The sequence below is a fragment of the Narcine bancroftii genome, chromosome 3 (genome assembly GCF_036971445.1).
Source record: "Narcine bancroftii isolate sNarBan1 chromosome 3, sNarBan1.hap1, whole genome shotgun sequence".
NCBI classification, from domain to species: domain Eukaryota; kingdom Metazoa; phylum Chordata; class Chondrichthyes; order Torpediniformes; family Narcinidae; genus Narcine; species Narcine bancroftii.
This window is the reverse complement of record NC_091471.1, coordinates 320,171,936-320,186,113: the sequence shown is the minus strand read 5'-3', so window position 1 is coordinate 320,186,113 and position 14,178 is coordinate 320,171,936. Positions and strand designations below refer to the sequence as shown.

General features: G+C 46.0%; 1 protein-coding gene across 1 annotated transcript in view; it reads left to right on the top strand.

The window, feature by feature from the left end:
* Positions 1-14,178, top strand: part of LOC138759084 (protein kinase C beta type-like) — a 226,664-nt gene that overhangs the window by 202,278 nt on the left and 10,208 nt on the right. Inside the window, exons 13-14 of the mRNA XM_069928963.1 lie at positions 11,890-11,970; positions 12,648-12,755. Coding sequence (XP_069785064.1) covers positions 11,890-11,970; positions 12,648-12,755 — 189 coding nt within the window. The remainder of the gene's footprint in view (positions 1-11,889; positions 11,971-12,647; positions 12,756-14,178) is intronic.

Sequence of the window (14,178 nt, the reverse complement as noted above, 5' to 3'; positions counted from 1 at the left end):
TTGGCCCAGCCTTTCTTATCTGGCTTTGAGCAATGGGCTCCTTCTCCCATAGCTGCCCCACTCACCCATCAATTCCCCACCGATTGTCCCCTGTATGCTGGAGGGGGCCAACTAGCCTCCCCGCTCACTCTTCCTTGGGATGTGGGAGGAAACCCCAGCATCTGCAGAACCCACATAAGCAGTGCCCGAGGTCGGGGTGGAAGCTAATTTGCTGAGAAGCGAGCAGCAGCACTACCTGCTGCAAATGTACACATGCACATCAAACAGATGAGAGCAAGCTTTTCATCATCCCATCTACCTGTTCTCTGTCCACCAATCACCCCTTGACCCCTCACATCTCCCCACTCCTTTCTCACTGCCAAAGCAATTTTGACCCTTCATTCCCTCCACAGATGCTAGAAGTGAATCACGAAAATCTGTGGACACCGTGGTTGAAGTAAGAAACTCAGCTGGTCAACAGTGTCCTTTATGTAGCAAAGGTAAAAATACATAACTAATCTTTCGGGCTTAAGCCATTCATCAAGGTATGGAAGAATGTTGGCAGGCGTCCGAACAAAAGGGTAGGGGAAGAGGGGGCAAAGGCAGGATGTGATGCATGGAGAAGGGAGGGAGGGGACAGGAAGGGTTGGAAGGGAGGGAGGGAGAACTGGACCTGTTTGGGGCCCCGGACTGGTCACATTTGCCCTTCACCCCTCTCTACCTTCTGTAGGGACCTCTCCCTCTGTGATCCCCTCGTGCACTCATACCTCTTCACCTATCGCCACCTCCCCCCCCCCCCCCCCAACCCCAATACCTTCCCCTGTGCCCACAGGAGATGCAACACCTGCACCCACACCTCCTCCCTCACCACAGTCCAGGTCCCCAAACAGACCTTTCATGTAAAGCAACACTTTGCTTGTGTATCTGCAGGACTGATTTACTGCATCTAGTGCTCCCTTTGTGGCCTTCTCTACATCGGAGAGACCGGTCACAGACTGGGAGTTCGCTTTGCTTAGCACCTCCTCTTCCTTCATCACAACAGAGACCACCCAGTAGCCAACCATTCCATTTCTGGGTTACACTCCCACACTCACATGTCTGTCCATGGCCTTGTGTACTATCCCACCCTAACTACCCACAGATTGGAGGAGCAACTCCTTGTTTTCCGCCTGGGCTCTCTCCAGTTAGGTAGCATGAACATTGACCTCTGCTTTCTGCTAACCTGCTCGCCTTTTAGTCTCCTTTCCAATTTTTCCACCTCCCCCCACCTCGTCCACCCACCCATCCCTCCTCCCCCTGTTCACTGCTGCCCCTCTCTCTCTTCTCCACATATCATCCCCTGTTTTTGTCACCCCCTTCTTCCTCCCCCATCCTTTTGTTCGGATGTCTTCCAACATTCTTCCATCCCTTGATGAAGGGCTCTAGCCTGAAATGTCAGTTATGTATTTTTACCTTTGCTAAATAAAGGACACTACTTGACCAGCTGAGCTTTTACCTCCACAGATGCTGTCCTACCCACTGAGTTCTTCCTGCTTTTGGGCCTGAAACACACTTTGGTGAGAGAACTGTGCCCCCAACCCTCAAGCCAGTTGGAAGCACTATGTCCCAGAATGGACACTAGGGTGCCTGTTGCCACTCAGACTGACGGCACACTCAAGTCCGTCCTTTCTCCCTCATCCTCATTCTGCAGTCTGCAGCACATTGGAAAGAAGTGGGGTGTGAAAGCTGGGAGCTGCTGCCTTTGTTTCTGGTGCAGGTCTCCTAGTACAGTCTGTGCTGTTCTGAGCAGAAGTGTCTTGTGATGCCAAGGCCTGATGTGTGATCAGGGGGCTGATTGGATTCACTAAACACCCAGGCTCAGCCACAGTCGGTGGGCTTCCAATGACCTAAACAAGACTTTATGATTCCTCTGCTATCTCTGTTTTTCAAAGCCTTTCCCTCAGGAGAGCACAGGGAGAACTAAAGCACAGTCACAGTAAGGCCCTTCAGACACCCTGGCCATGTTAGCCCCGAGGTGTCTCTTACTGATGGCAGTTGAACAAATGGGATGGGTTGCACCTGAAGTCAAGGGGAACCAATATCCTGGCATGGAGATTTGCTGATCCTGTTGTGAGGTGGGGGAGGTAAACGAGATTTGCAGGGAAATGGGAACAAAGGTGAAGAGGCAGTTGGTGCACAAGTCAGGGACAGCTGGTAGGGAGTTTGTGTGGAAGGACAGGCAGGTGGGGCAAAACTGTAGCTAGTGGGATGTGTTGTAATGCAGCAGGGACACAGAGGGCATCAATTTCAATGCAAGGAGTATTGTTGGTAAGGGAGGAGAGCTTAGAGCGTGAATTAGCACGTGGAATTATGCCATTGTGCCTGTTGGTGAAATTTGGTTGTAGGAGGGGTAGGACTGGCAGCTCAATGTTCCGGAATTCCATTACTTCAAATGCGATAGAAAGGTGGGGATGAAAGGGGGAGAAGAGGCATTGCTCAGCAGGGAATATATCACTGCTGTGCTCAGGCAGGACAGACCAGAGGGCTCATCTACTCAGGCTATATGATTGGAGCTGAGGAAAGGGAAAGGTATGACCACACTCATGTATTTACATTATTGACTACCCAATAGTCAACGAGAATGAGAATTGGAGGAGAAAATCTGTAGAGAGATCGCAGACAGCTGCAAGAAACATAAGGGTGTGATAGTCAGGGATTTTAATTTTCCACATATTGACTGGGACTCCCATACTGTAAAAGGACCATATGTCTTGGAGTTTGTCAAATGTGTTCAGGAAAGTTTTCTAAATCGATATATAGAGGTACCAATTATCGAGAGTGCAATACTGGATCTCCTTTTAGGGAACAAGACAGGACATGTGACAGAAGAGTGTGTAGGGAACCATTTTGTGTCTGTGACCATAATGTCATTAGTTAATTATGGAGAAGGATAGGTCTGAGATTCTAAATTGGAGAAAGGCCAATTTTGAGGGAATGAGAAAATATCTAGAATGAGTGGATTGGGATAAGTTGTTTTCAGACAAGGATGTGCAAGGTAAGTGGATGACCTTCAAAGGTGAAATTTTGAGAATACAGAGTTTGTATGTTCCTGTATTAAAGGCAGAGGGAACCTTGGTTTTTGAGGGATATTGGGGATCTAGTTCAGAAGAAGAGAGCGGTGTCCAGCAGGTATAAGCAACATGAAGCAAATGAGGTACTTGAAGACTATAAAAGATGCAAGAAAAATCTCAAGAAATCAGGAAGGCTAAAAGAAGACATGAGGCTGCTTTGATAGACAATGTGAGGGAAAATCCTTCCACAGATACATTAAGAGCAAAATGATAATAAGGGACAAAATTGGTCCCTTTGAAGATCAGAGTGGTTGGCTGGATGGGGGAAGATCTTAAATGTTTTTTTCATCAGTGTACACTCAGGAAACAGGCACTGAGATGTGGGAAGTAAGGAAAACAAGCAGTGAGGTCATGGAACCTGTACAGATTAAAGAGAAGAAAGTGCTTGCTGTCTTATAGCAAATAAGGGTGGATAAATCCCCAGGGTCTGACAAGGTATTCCATTAGACCTTGAGGGAGGTTAGTGTAGATACTGAGGGGCTCTGGCAGAAATATTTAAAATGTCCTTAAAATGTGGTGTCAGAGGATTGGTGGGTAACTCACATTGTTCCGTTGTTTAAAAAAGATTCCAAAAGTAACCCTGGAAATTATAGGCCGGTGAGCCTGACATCAGTAGTAGGTTAATTATTGGAAGGTGTTCCAAGTGATAAATATACAATTAAGAGATAGTCAACATGGCTTTGTGTGTAGAGTTTTTTCGAGGAGGTTACCAGGGAAGTTGATGAAGGAAATGCTGTGGATGCATTCTACATAGATTTTAGTAAGATCTTTGACAAGGTCCCACATGGGAGGTTAGTCAGGAAGGTTCAGATGTTGAAATATATTGAAATAGAGAACTAGATTTGTCAATGGCTGGACAGAGAAACCAAAGAGTGGTGGTGGATGATTGCTTCTCAGACAGGACCCCTGTGACGAGTGGTATGCCTCAGGGATTGGTGCTGAACCATTGTTGTTTGTTGTCTATAACACTGATCTGGATGATAATGTGGTAAATTGGATCAGCAAGTTTGCAGAAGGCACTAAGATTGGAGGCACTGTGAACAGCGAAGTTTTTCAAAGCTTGCAGAAGGATCTAGAAAACTGGGAAAATGACAGATGGAGTGTGAAGTGTTGCATTTTGGAAGACAAACCAAGAAAGGACATATATGGTGAACAGTAGGCCACTGAGGAATGCAGTAGAACAGAGGGATCTGGGAATACAGATAATTCCCTGAAAGTGGCATCACAGGTGGATAGAGTTGTAAAGATAGCTTTTGGCATATTGGCCTTCATAAATCAAAGTATTGAGTACAGGAAATGGAATGTAATGATAAAGTTGAATAAAACCTTGGTGAGGCAAGTTTGGAGTATTGTATGCAGTTTTGTTCACCTAACTGCAGGAAGGATATAAATAAGATAAAAAGAGTGCAGAGAAGATTTACTAGGATGTTGCCCAGAGTTCAGGAATTGAGTTACAGGGAAAGGTTAAACAGATTATGTCCTTATTCCCTGGAGCAAAGAAGAATGAGGGGGGATTTGGCAGAGGTATTTAAAATTATGAGGGGGATATACACAGTAAATGTAGATAGGCTGAGGGTGGGTGAGATTCAAACCAGGGAAAAAGTTTAGAGGGAACATGAGGGGGAACTTCTTCACAGAGAGTGATGGGAGTGTGGAACAGGTGGTGAATGTGGTCTCAATTTTAAAATTTAAGAACAATTTGGACAGATACATGAATGGGAGAGGTATGGAGGACATGGCTGGCTGCAGGTCAGTGGGATTAGGCCAAAATAAAATGGTTTGGCACAGACTAGAAGAGCCGTAGAACCCTGTTTCTGTTCCGTAGTGTTCTATGATAACAAATAAAGGTTTTATATTTATATTTAAATACAGCATCAGAAATAAAGTAGATGACCTTGTAGTATAGCTACAGATTAACAAGCATGATATTGTGGCCATCACGGAGCCATGGCAAAAGGATGGATGTCATTGGAAGCTGAATCTCCAAGGATATGCAATGTATTGATAGGATAGGCAGGGGGATGTGTGGCTCTGTTGGTCAGGAACAACATTAAATCATTAGTTAGATCAGAAATTCTGGAATCATTGTGGATTCCGTTAAGAAATGGCAAGGGTAAAAAGACACTGTTGGCAGTGATATACTTGTGATAAGTGATAAGCTTCACTCCCAGATGAGTTCCATGCCCGATTCAACTACAACAACAAGGAAGAACCACTTCTTTGTGCCCCCGTGTCCATATCCCTACTTGTGCCTTCAGGAGAGAGAATCCAAGGAAAGTATCCATCCCAAAGCACCTGGCTGAGTATTAAAACTGTGCTGATCAACTTATCAATGTAGTCACAGATATTTTCAACATCTCCCTCTGGCAGGGGATAAGTACCCTCATGTTTAAAAAAGGCATCAATCATGTCAGTGCCCAAGAAGAGTGTGGTAACCTGTCTAAATGACTATCAACCAGTGGCACTCACATCAATGATGAGGAAGTGTTTTGAAAGGCTGGTGTTGATGCATATCAGCTCCTGTCTAAGCGATAACATGGATCTGTTCCAATTCGCCTATCATATCAACAGATCCACAGTGGATGCCATCTCACTGGCTCTACACAAATCCCTGGAACATCTGGACAGCAAAGATGCAGACATCAGGATGACAGTTCAGAATTCAACACCATCATCCCCTCAAAACTGATCAGAGAGCTCCAAGACCTGGGACTCAACGCTCCACTGTGTAATTGGATCATGGATTTCCTCACCTCCAGACCACAATTAGCGAGGATCGGTAGGAACATTGCCTCCACAATCTCCAACAGTACTGGAGCACCACACGGCTGCATTCTTAACCCCCTGCTGCATTCTTAACCCCCTGCTGTATTCGCTTTACACCTATGACTGTGTGACTTGGTACAACATTATCTACAAATTGGCTAATGATACCATGATAGTAGATTGTCAGCATACAGGAGGGAGATTGAAAACTTGGCTGAATGGTGCACCAACAACAATCTTCCACTCAAAGTCACCAAAACCAAGGAACTGATTATTGACTTCAAGAAGGGAAAACTAGAGGTGTACAATCTAGTGATCATTGGGAGAATCAGAGGTGGAGAGGTTGAGCAAATTTAAATTCTTGGGAGTCACTATCTTGGAGGATCTTTCTTGGATCCAACACACAATTGGCATCGTGAAGAAAGCACACCCGCCCCTCTACCTTTTTAATTCCTCAGGAGTTTGGGGAGGTTTGATATGACATCAGAAACCCTGACAAATTTCTACAGAGGTGTGGTGGAAAGTATGCTGACCGGCTGTATCACAGTCTGGTTTGGAAACACCAATACCCCTGAATGTAAAGGCCTGCAAAAGGTAATGGACACAGCCCAGGACATCACAGGCAAAACCCTCCCCCTCATCGAGAACATCTACAGGGAACGTTGCCATTGGAGAATAGCAGCAATCTTCAAGGATCCACACCACCCAGACCATGCTCTGTTCTCACTGCTGCCATCAGGAAAGAGGTTTAGGTGTCACAAGACTTGCACTACAGGTTCAGGAACAGTTGCCCCCCCCTCCATCATCAGACTCCTCAACAATAAACTCAATCAGGGACTCATTTAAGGAATCTTACTTATGCACTTTATAGATTTTCTTTATTCTCTCTGTATTGCACAGTCAGTTGCTTTACATTTTATTTACATTGTGTACAGGTTGTTTTTTTCATGACCAATAAGTGGCAATTCTTCAGCGCCCACAGGAAAAAGGATCTCAGGATTGGACGTGATATGTATGTACTCTGACAATAAATTTGAATCAGACTTCAAACCAGTAGCCGGAATGTGAACAACACATTACAACAAGTAGAAAAGGTGTGTCAGAAGGGTAATGTTCTGGTAGTCATGGGGCATTTTACCATGGAGGTACTTTGGGAAAGACCCCAACAATGAAGACGCTGTTTACATCCGGTACCGCACGGATGGCAGTCTCTTCAATCTGAGGCGCCTGCAAGCTCACACCAAGACACAAGAGAAACTTGTCCGTGAACTACTCTTTGCAGATGATGCCGCTTTAGTTGCCCATTCAGAGCCAGCTCTTCAGCGCTTGACGTCCTGCTTTGCGGAAACTGCCAAAATGTTTGGCCTGGAACTCAGCCTGAAGAAAACTGAGGTCCTCCATCAGCCAGCTCCCCACCATGACTACCAGCCCCCCCACATCTCCATCGGGCACACAAAACTCAAAACGGTCAACCAGTTTACCTATCTCGGCTGCACCATTTCATCAGATGCAAGGATCGACAATGAGATAGACAACAGACTCGCCAAGGCAAATAGCGCCTTTGGAAGACTACACAAAAGAGTCTGGAAAAACAACCAACTGAAAAACCTCACAAAGATAAGCGTATACAGAGCCGTTGTCATACCCACACTCCTGTTCGGCTCCGAATCATGGGTCCTCTACCGGCACCACCTACGGCTCCTAGAACGCTTCCACCAGCGTTGTCTCCGCTCCATCCTCAACATCCATTGGAGCGCTCACACCCCTAACGTCGAGGTACTCGAGATGGCAGAGGTCGACAGCATCGAGTCCACGCTGCTGAAGATCCAGCTGCGCTGGATGGGTCACGTCTCCAGAATGGAAGACCATCGCCTTCCCAAGATCGTATTATATGGCGAGCTCTCCACTGGCCACCGTGACAGAGGTGCACCAAAGAAAAGGTACAAGGACTGCCTAAAGAAATCTCTTGGTGCCTGCCACATTGACCACCGCCAGTGGGCTGATAACGCCTCAAACCGTGCATCTTGGCGCCTCACAGTTTGGCGGGCAGCAGCCTCCTTTGAAGAAGACCGCAGAGCCCACCTCACTGACAAAAGGCAAAGGAGGAAAAACCCAACACCCAACCCCAACCAACCAATTTTCCCTTGCAACCGCTGCAATCGTGTCTGCCTGTCCCGCATCGGACTGGTCAGCCACAAACGAGCCTGCAGCTGACGTGGACTTTTTACCCCCTCCATAAATCTTCGTCCGCGAAGCCAAGCCAAAGAAAGAAACTTTGGGAAAACCAGGTTGGGACTGGATCTCAAGAGGGAGAATTTGTAGAAAGCCTCGAGATGGCTTTTTTGAGCAGCTTATTGATGAGACCACAAGGGTATTGACTGTATGGGATTGGGTGTTGTGTAATGCACCCAAGGTGATTAGAGATTGTAGAGTAAATGAACCATGAGGGGCAGTGATCACAATATAATTGAGTTTAATTTAAAATTTAACAAGGAAAAATTAAAGTCAAATTTGTCAGTGCTTTGGTGGAGTGAAGGGAATTACAGTGGCATGAGAGAGGAACTGGCCAAAGTAGACTGGAAGGGAGCACTAGAAGGGAAGACGGCAGAGCAGCAATTGATGGAGATTCTGCAAGAAATGGGGAAATGCAGGATAAATGCAGTCCAAAAAAGAGGAAATATTCAAATGGAAAAATGTCACAACTGTGGCTGACAAGGGAAGTCAAAGCCAACATGAAAGCAAAAGAATAGTACAAGGAAGCAAAATGAACAGGAAGATAGATGATTGGGAAGTTTTCAAAAACTTACAGAAGGAAACAAAGTCTCATAAGGAGGGAAAAGTAGGTGAGCAAATAATATAAAAAAATATACCCAGAGCTTCTTCAAGTATTTTAGATAAGTAAAATAAAAGAGACGTGAGTGTGAATATAAGACCACTAGACAATGACACTGGAGAGATAATGGAGACAAAGAGATGGCAGAGGAAGTAAATGAGTATTTTCATCAGGCTTCACTCTGGAAGACTTTGTCAGTGTGCCAGATTTTGAAGGGTGTCAGGGAAGGGAATTGAGTGCAGTTAATTATTCAAAGGAGAAGGTGCTCAGAAAGCTGAATGGTCTCAGCGTGGATAGGTCTCCAGGAGCAGATGGATTTCACCTGTGGGTTCTAAGAGGTAGGCATTTGTGATGGCATTGGTAATGATGTTTCAGGAATCAACAGATTCTGGTATGATCCTGGAGGTCTGTAAGATTGTAAATGTCACCCACTATTCAAGAAAGGATGGAGAGAGAAAATTATAGCCTGACATCAATGTTGGAGTCGATTGTTAAGGTTCAAGTTATGGAGCACTTGGAGGTACATGATAGTACATGACAGCATGGTTTCCTTAAGGGAAAATCTTGGTCCACAAACCTATTGGAATACTTTGAGGAAGTAATGAACAGGCTGGATGAGGGAGATACCATGGATGTTGTCTATTTGGATTTTCAGAGGGCCTTTGATCAGGTGCCACACATAAGGCTACTTAACAAGGTAAGAACACATGCTTTAAAAGGAATCATACCAGCGTGAGTAGAGGATCAGCTGATTGACAGGAAGCAGAGAATCAGAATGCAGGGTTGGCACTAGTTACTAGTGGTGTTCCACTGGGGTTGGTGTTGGGGTCTGTTCTTTTTATGTGGTATATTAATGAACAATGAAGACGCTGTTTACATCCGGTACCGCACGGATGGCAGTCTCTTCAATCTGAGGCGCCTGCAAGCTCACACCAAGACACAAGAGAAACTTGTCCGTGAACTACTCTTTGCAGATGATGCCGCTTTAGTTGCCCATTCAGAGCCAGCTCTTCAGCGCTTGACGTCCTGCTTTGCGGAAACTGCCAAAATGTTTGGCCTGGAAGTCAGCCTGAAGAAAACTGAGGTCCTCCATCAGCCAGCTCCCCACCATGACTACCAGCCCCCCCACATCTCCATCGGGCACACAAAACTCAAAACGGTCAACCAGTTTACCTATCTCGGCTGCACCATTTCATCAGATGCAAGGATCGACAATGAGATAGACAACAGACTCGCCAAGGCAAATAGCGCCTTTGGAAGACTACACAAAAGAGTCTGGAAAAACAACCAACTGAAAAACCTCACAAAGATAAGCGTATACAGAGCCGTTGTCATACCCACACTCCTGTTCGGCTCCGAATCATGGGTCCTCTACCGGCACCACCTACGGCTCCTAGAACGCTTCCACCAGCGTTGTCTCCGCTCCATCCTCAACATCCATTGGAGCGCTCACACCCCTAACGTCGAGGTACTCGAGATGGCAGAGGTCGACAGCATCGAGTCCACGCTGCTGAAGATCCAGCTGCGCTGGATGGGTCACGTCTCCAGAATGGAGGACCATCGCCTTCCCAAGATCGTATTATATGGCGAGCTCTCCACTGGCCACCGTGACAGAGGTGCACCAAAGAAAAGGTACAAGGACTGCCTAAAGAAATCTCTTGGTGCCTGCCACACTGACCACCGCCAGTGGGCTGATAACGCCTCAAACCGTGCATCTTGGCGCCTCACAGTTTGGCGGGCAGCAGCCTCCTTTGAAGAAGACCGCAGAGCCCACCTCACTGACAAAAGGCAAAGGAGGAAAAACCCAACACCCAACCCCAACCAACCAATTTTCCCTTGCAACCGCTGCAATCGTGTCTGCCTGTCCCGCATCGGACTGGTCAGCCACAAACGAGCCTGCAGCTGACGTGGACTTTTTACCCCCTCCATAAATCTTCGTCCGCGAAGCCAAGCCAAAGAAAAAAAAAGTATATTGAAATGAATGGCTTTGTGGCCAAGTTTGCAGACAATATGAAGGTTGGTGTAGAAGTAGGTAGTGTAGAGGAAACAGGGAGGCTGCAGAAGGACTTAGACAGATTAGGAGAATGGACAGAAAAGTGGCAGATGAGGTGCAATGTTGGAAAATGTATTGTCATGCACTTTGGCAGAAAAAATAAATGGGCAGATTATTCTTAAATGGGGAGAAAACTGAAAATACCAAGATGCAAAAAGATCTGGGAGTCCTCGTGCCTGAATGTAAATTTGCATTTTGAGCAGTGGTGAAGAAGGCAAATGCAATGCTGGTATTCATGCCAAGAGAATATAAGAGTAGGAATGCGATGTTGAGGCACTAGTGAAACTTCACTTGGAGAATTAAGAAAGGATGTGCTGGCATTGCAGAGGGTTCTGAGGAGGTTCACTGGGATCATTCGCATTCACGCGGAATGAAAGGGTTATCATATGAGGAACATTTGATGGCTCTTGGTCTGTACTGGTTAGAATTTAGGATATTCGGGGGGGGAATCTCTGCAGTATTTTGAATGTTGAAAGGAATGGACAAAGTAGGCATAGAAAGGTGGGAGAGTCTAGGACAAGAGGGCACAACTTCAAGATTGAAGGGTGTCCACTTAGATCACTTAGAGATGCGGAGGATTTTCTTCAGCCGGGGGGGTTGAATCAATGGAATTTGTTGCCATGGGCAATTGTGGAGGCCATGTCATTTGGTGTATTTAAGGCAGAGATTGATAGGTTCTTGATTAGCCATGGCATCAAAGGTTATGGGGAGAAAGCCGGACAGTGGGTCTGAGTAGGAAAATGATGAAATGACAGGGCAGACTTGATGGGCTGAATGCCTATTTCTGCTCCTATGTCTTATGGGTCACAGAAAGAGTCGAGCTGCAGGCAGTCCCTTTGGCCCCATGTGCATGCATTCCATTTGTTCTCACCACATTCCCATCGACTCTCCCCTACACTGCCCGACAGTTTTTGATGACCTGTTACTGGGAAGTGGGAGATCCCAGAGAAATCCATGTAGTCACAAGGATAACAGCCAAACTGCACACAGACAGTGGCCAAGGTCCACCAGGTGTAACATTATTGGCTACTGAGCATCCTATGAGACCCCACGCCTGGCTTTCTGCTGACAGAAACCCTGGTGTATTTCAAACAGCTGCTGGCTCTGTGCTGTTGATGCAGCACCTTATTGAATATCTGTCTTTCCAGATCATTGCCTATCAACCATATGGAAAGTCGGTGGACTGGTGGGCCTACGGAGTGCTCTTGTATGAGATGCTGGCAGGACAGGTAATAATCTGAGTATTCAAATTTCCAGAGAACCTGGAATGTGGTCACAGCAGGAGGAAAATTACATAAATCAGCAACTGTTATATATCAAGGAGCTGATGATGAATGATGTATCTGAGTTTGTGCAATGTGCATGTGCCTATGCAGGTGTGTGTGCATATATGTACGTGTCTATGTGTGTGTATGTGTTTCTCTCCAACCAACCAATTTTCCCCTGCAACCGCTGCAACCGTGTCTGCCTGTCCCGCATCGGACTTGTCAGCCACAAACAAGCCTGCAGCTGACGTGGACATTTACCCCCTCTATAAATCTTCGTCCGCGAAGCCAAGCCAAAGAAGAAATGTGTATCTGTGTGTATGTCTGAGTCCATGTATGTCTGTGCATGTTGATACATGCACGTGTGTTTGTGTGTCCTTCCTAGTTGGTGTGTTTGTGTGTATGTGTATGTGTGTATCTGCGTGTATGTGTGTGTGCATGCATGTGTATATGTGTGTGTGCGCGCGTGTGTGTGCTTGTACCCTATGAACATGCCCTTCTCCAGGTAACGTTGAACTGCGTTTATGTTGCAGGGTGCTTGCTGCCACGTGGCCCTTGTGCTGGCCTACAGCCTGTCGCTGCTGCCTCTGTTACGGACAAAGTGGCTCTAATTCCTGCTTCTTTTCTGGTCTTTCTTCCAGCCCCCTTTCGATGGTGAGGATGAAGACGAGCTATTCCAATCCATCATGGAGCACAATGTAACTTACCCCAAATCGATGTCCAAAGAAGCAGTGTCCATTTGTAAAGGGGTAAGTGTTGGTTAAACTCTTTAACAGTTCCCTTCAGTGGGTCATAGGGACTAGGGCACCATGAATGAGCACAGAACTGAAAATCTTTTCAGTATCCAGCACAAGCTTCATGTCCACGTGGGAGAATTGTTCCCACAAACCCTGCAGCAGTGAAGCAGGAACAATGGGAAACTCCTGGCTCTCTTTTGCTATGGACGTGATTTACAGAGGTTGTGTTTATTTGAGACATGTTGGAGATGTGTTACAGCATGAAACATCTGAAATAAATGGATCTAAGTTGCAATATGCTCCACACAGAGAGGTTCTCTGGGATCATCCAACACAGGCAGCAAATCTGCCCATGATTTATGTCCAGTTTCCAATTTCCTTCCACTCACTAGTCAATGAATTAGAACACCAAATTGCTTGCTGTTCCCCTTGGTTGAGATAAATTCTGATTTTCAAGACCGTCTCCCTGAAGTTTCATGCAATTGGAACAACCGTATCTTATCTATTCAGCCTTATTTCCCACAACGTCAGTTATACAGTAAGCAGGAACTGTGAATGAAGAGCTGATTATTGCAGCATCTGTTATCTGTTTTCCTTTGAGTTCTTGCAGGCCAATGGGATAAGGCAGCAGAGAATTAGAGGGAAAATTGCAGTCTGCCACCTCAGCAAGTAAAGTGTGCAATCAGATTCATGCAATATGCGGAGACAGAACGCACATGGGCATCGGTGGAGGTGACAGGAGACATCCTCCTCCGACATCTCGAACATGGAAAACTTCATTCTTCTCTTTAATTTAATTTTTTTTAATGTAGACACACAGCACAGTAACTGGGCCTTTTGGCCCACGAGTCCGTGTCAACCAATTACACCCAATTCACCTACAGGATGGGAGGAAGCCAAAGCACCTAAAGGAAACCAATACATGGGGAGAACGTGCAAACTCCTTACAGACAGCACCAGATTCAAACCTCAGTCATTGGCATTGCAACAATGTTGCGCAAACCGCTACACTAACCATGCTTCCCACTAACCTCAAACCAGATTAAAACGATGAACCCCAAGCCAGCCAAGATTCTTACAGGAAGCAGGCCTTGTCAGAGCTCTTGATGAATACTGGATCCCTGTGCAGCTTGTTCATTGTTCTTTATGACGGTACATTCACTTTCAGGATTAGTCTTCAGCTGAGCTCACTGACATTAACAGTTCCTGTCTGTAAGTGAATGTATTTATCTCTCTGCAGGAATGAGAGAGCAGTGGTTTGATTTGTTTTCTCTATCTTCCCAAGATGCTGTGAATTGAAGAACTGTGCTCCATCAATCACCTGGAAAGGGGGGTGGGTGGGGGGGGGGGGTTCTGTCATCAAAGGGCAACGTTGGAGAAGTGGAACTAATCATTTCACTGAATGATGAACAGCAGGACGGATCAGTCAGGCATT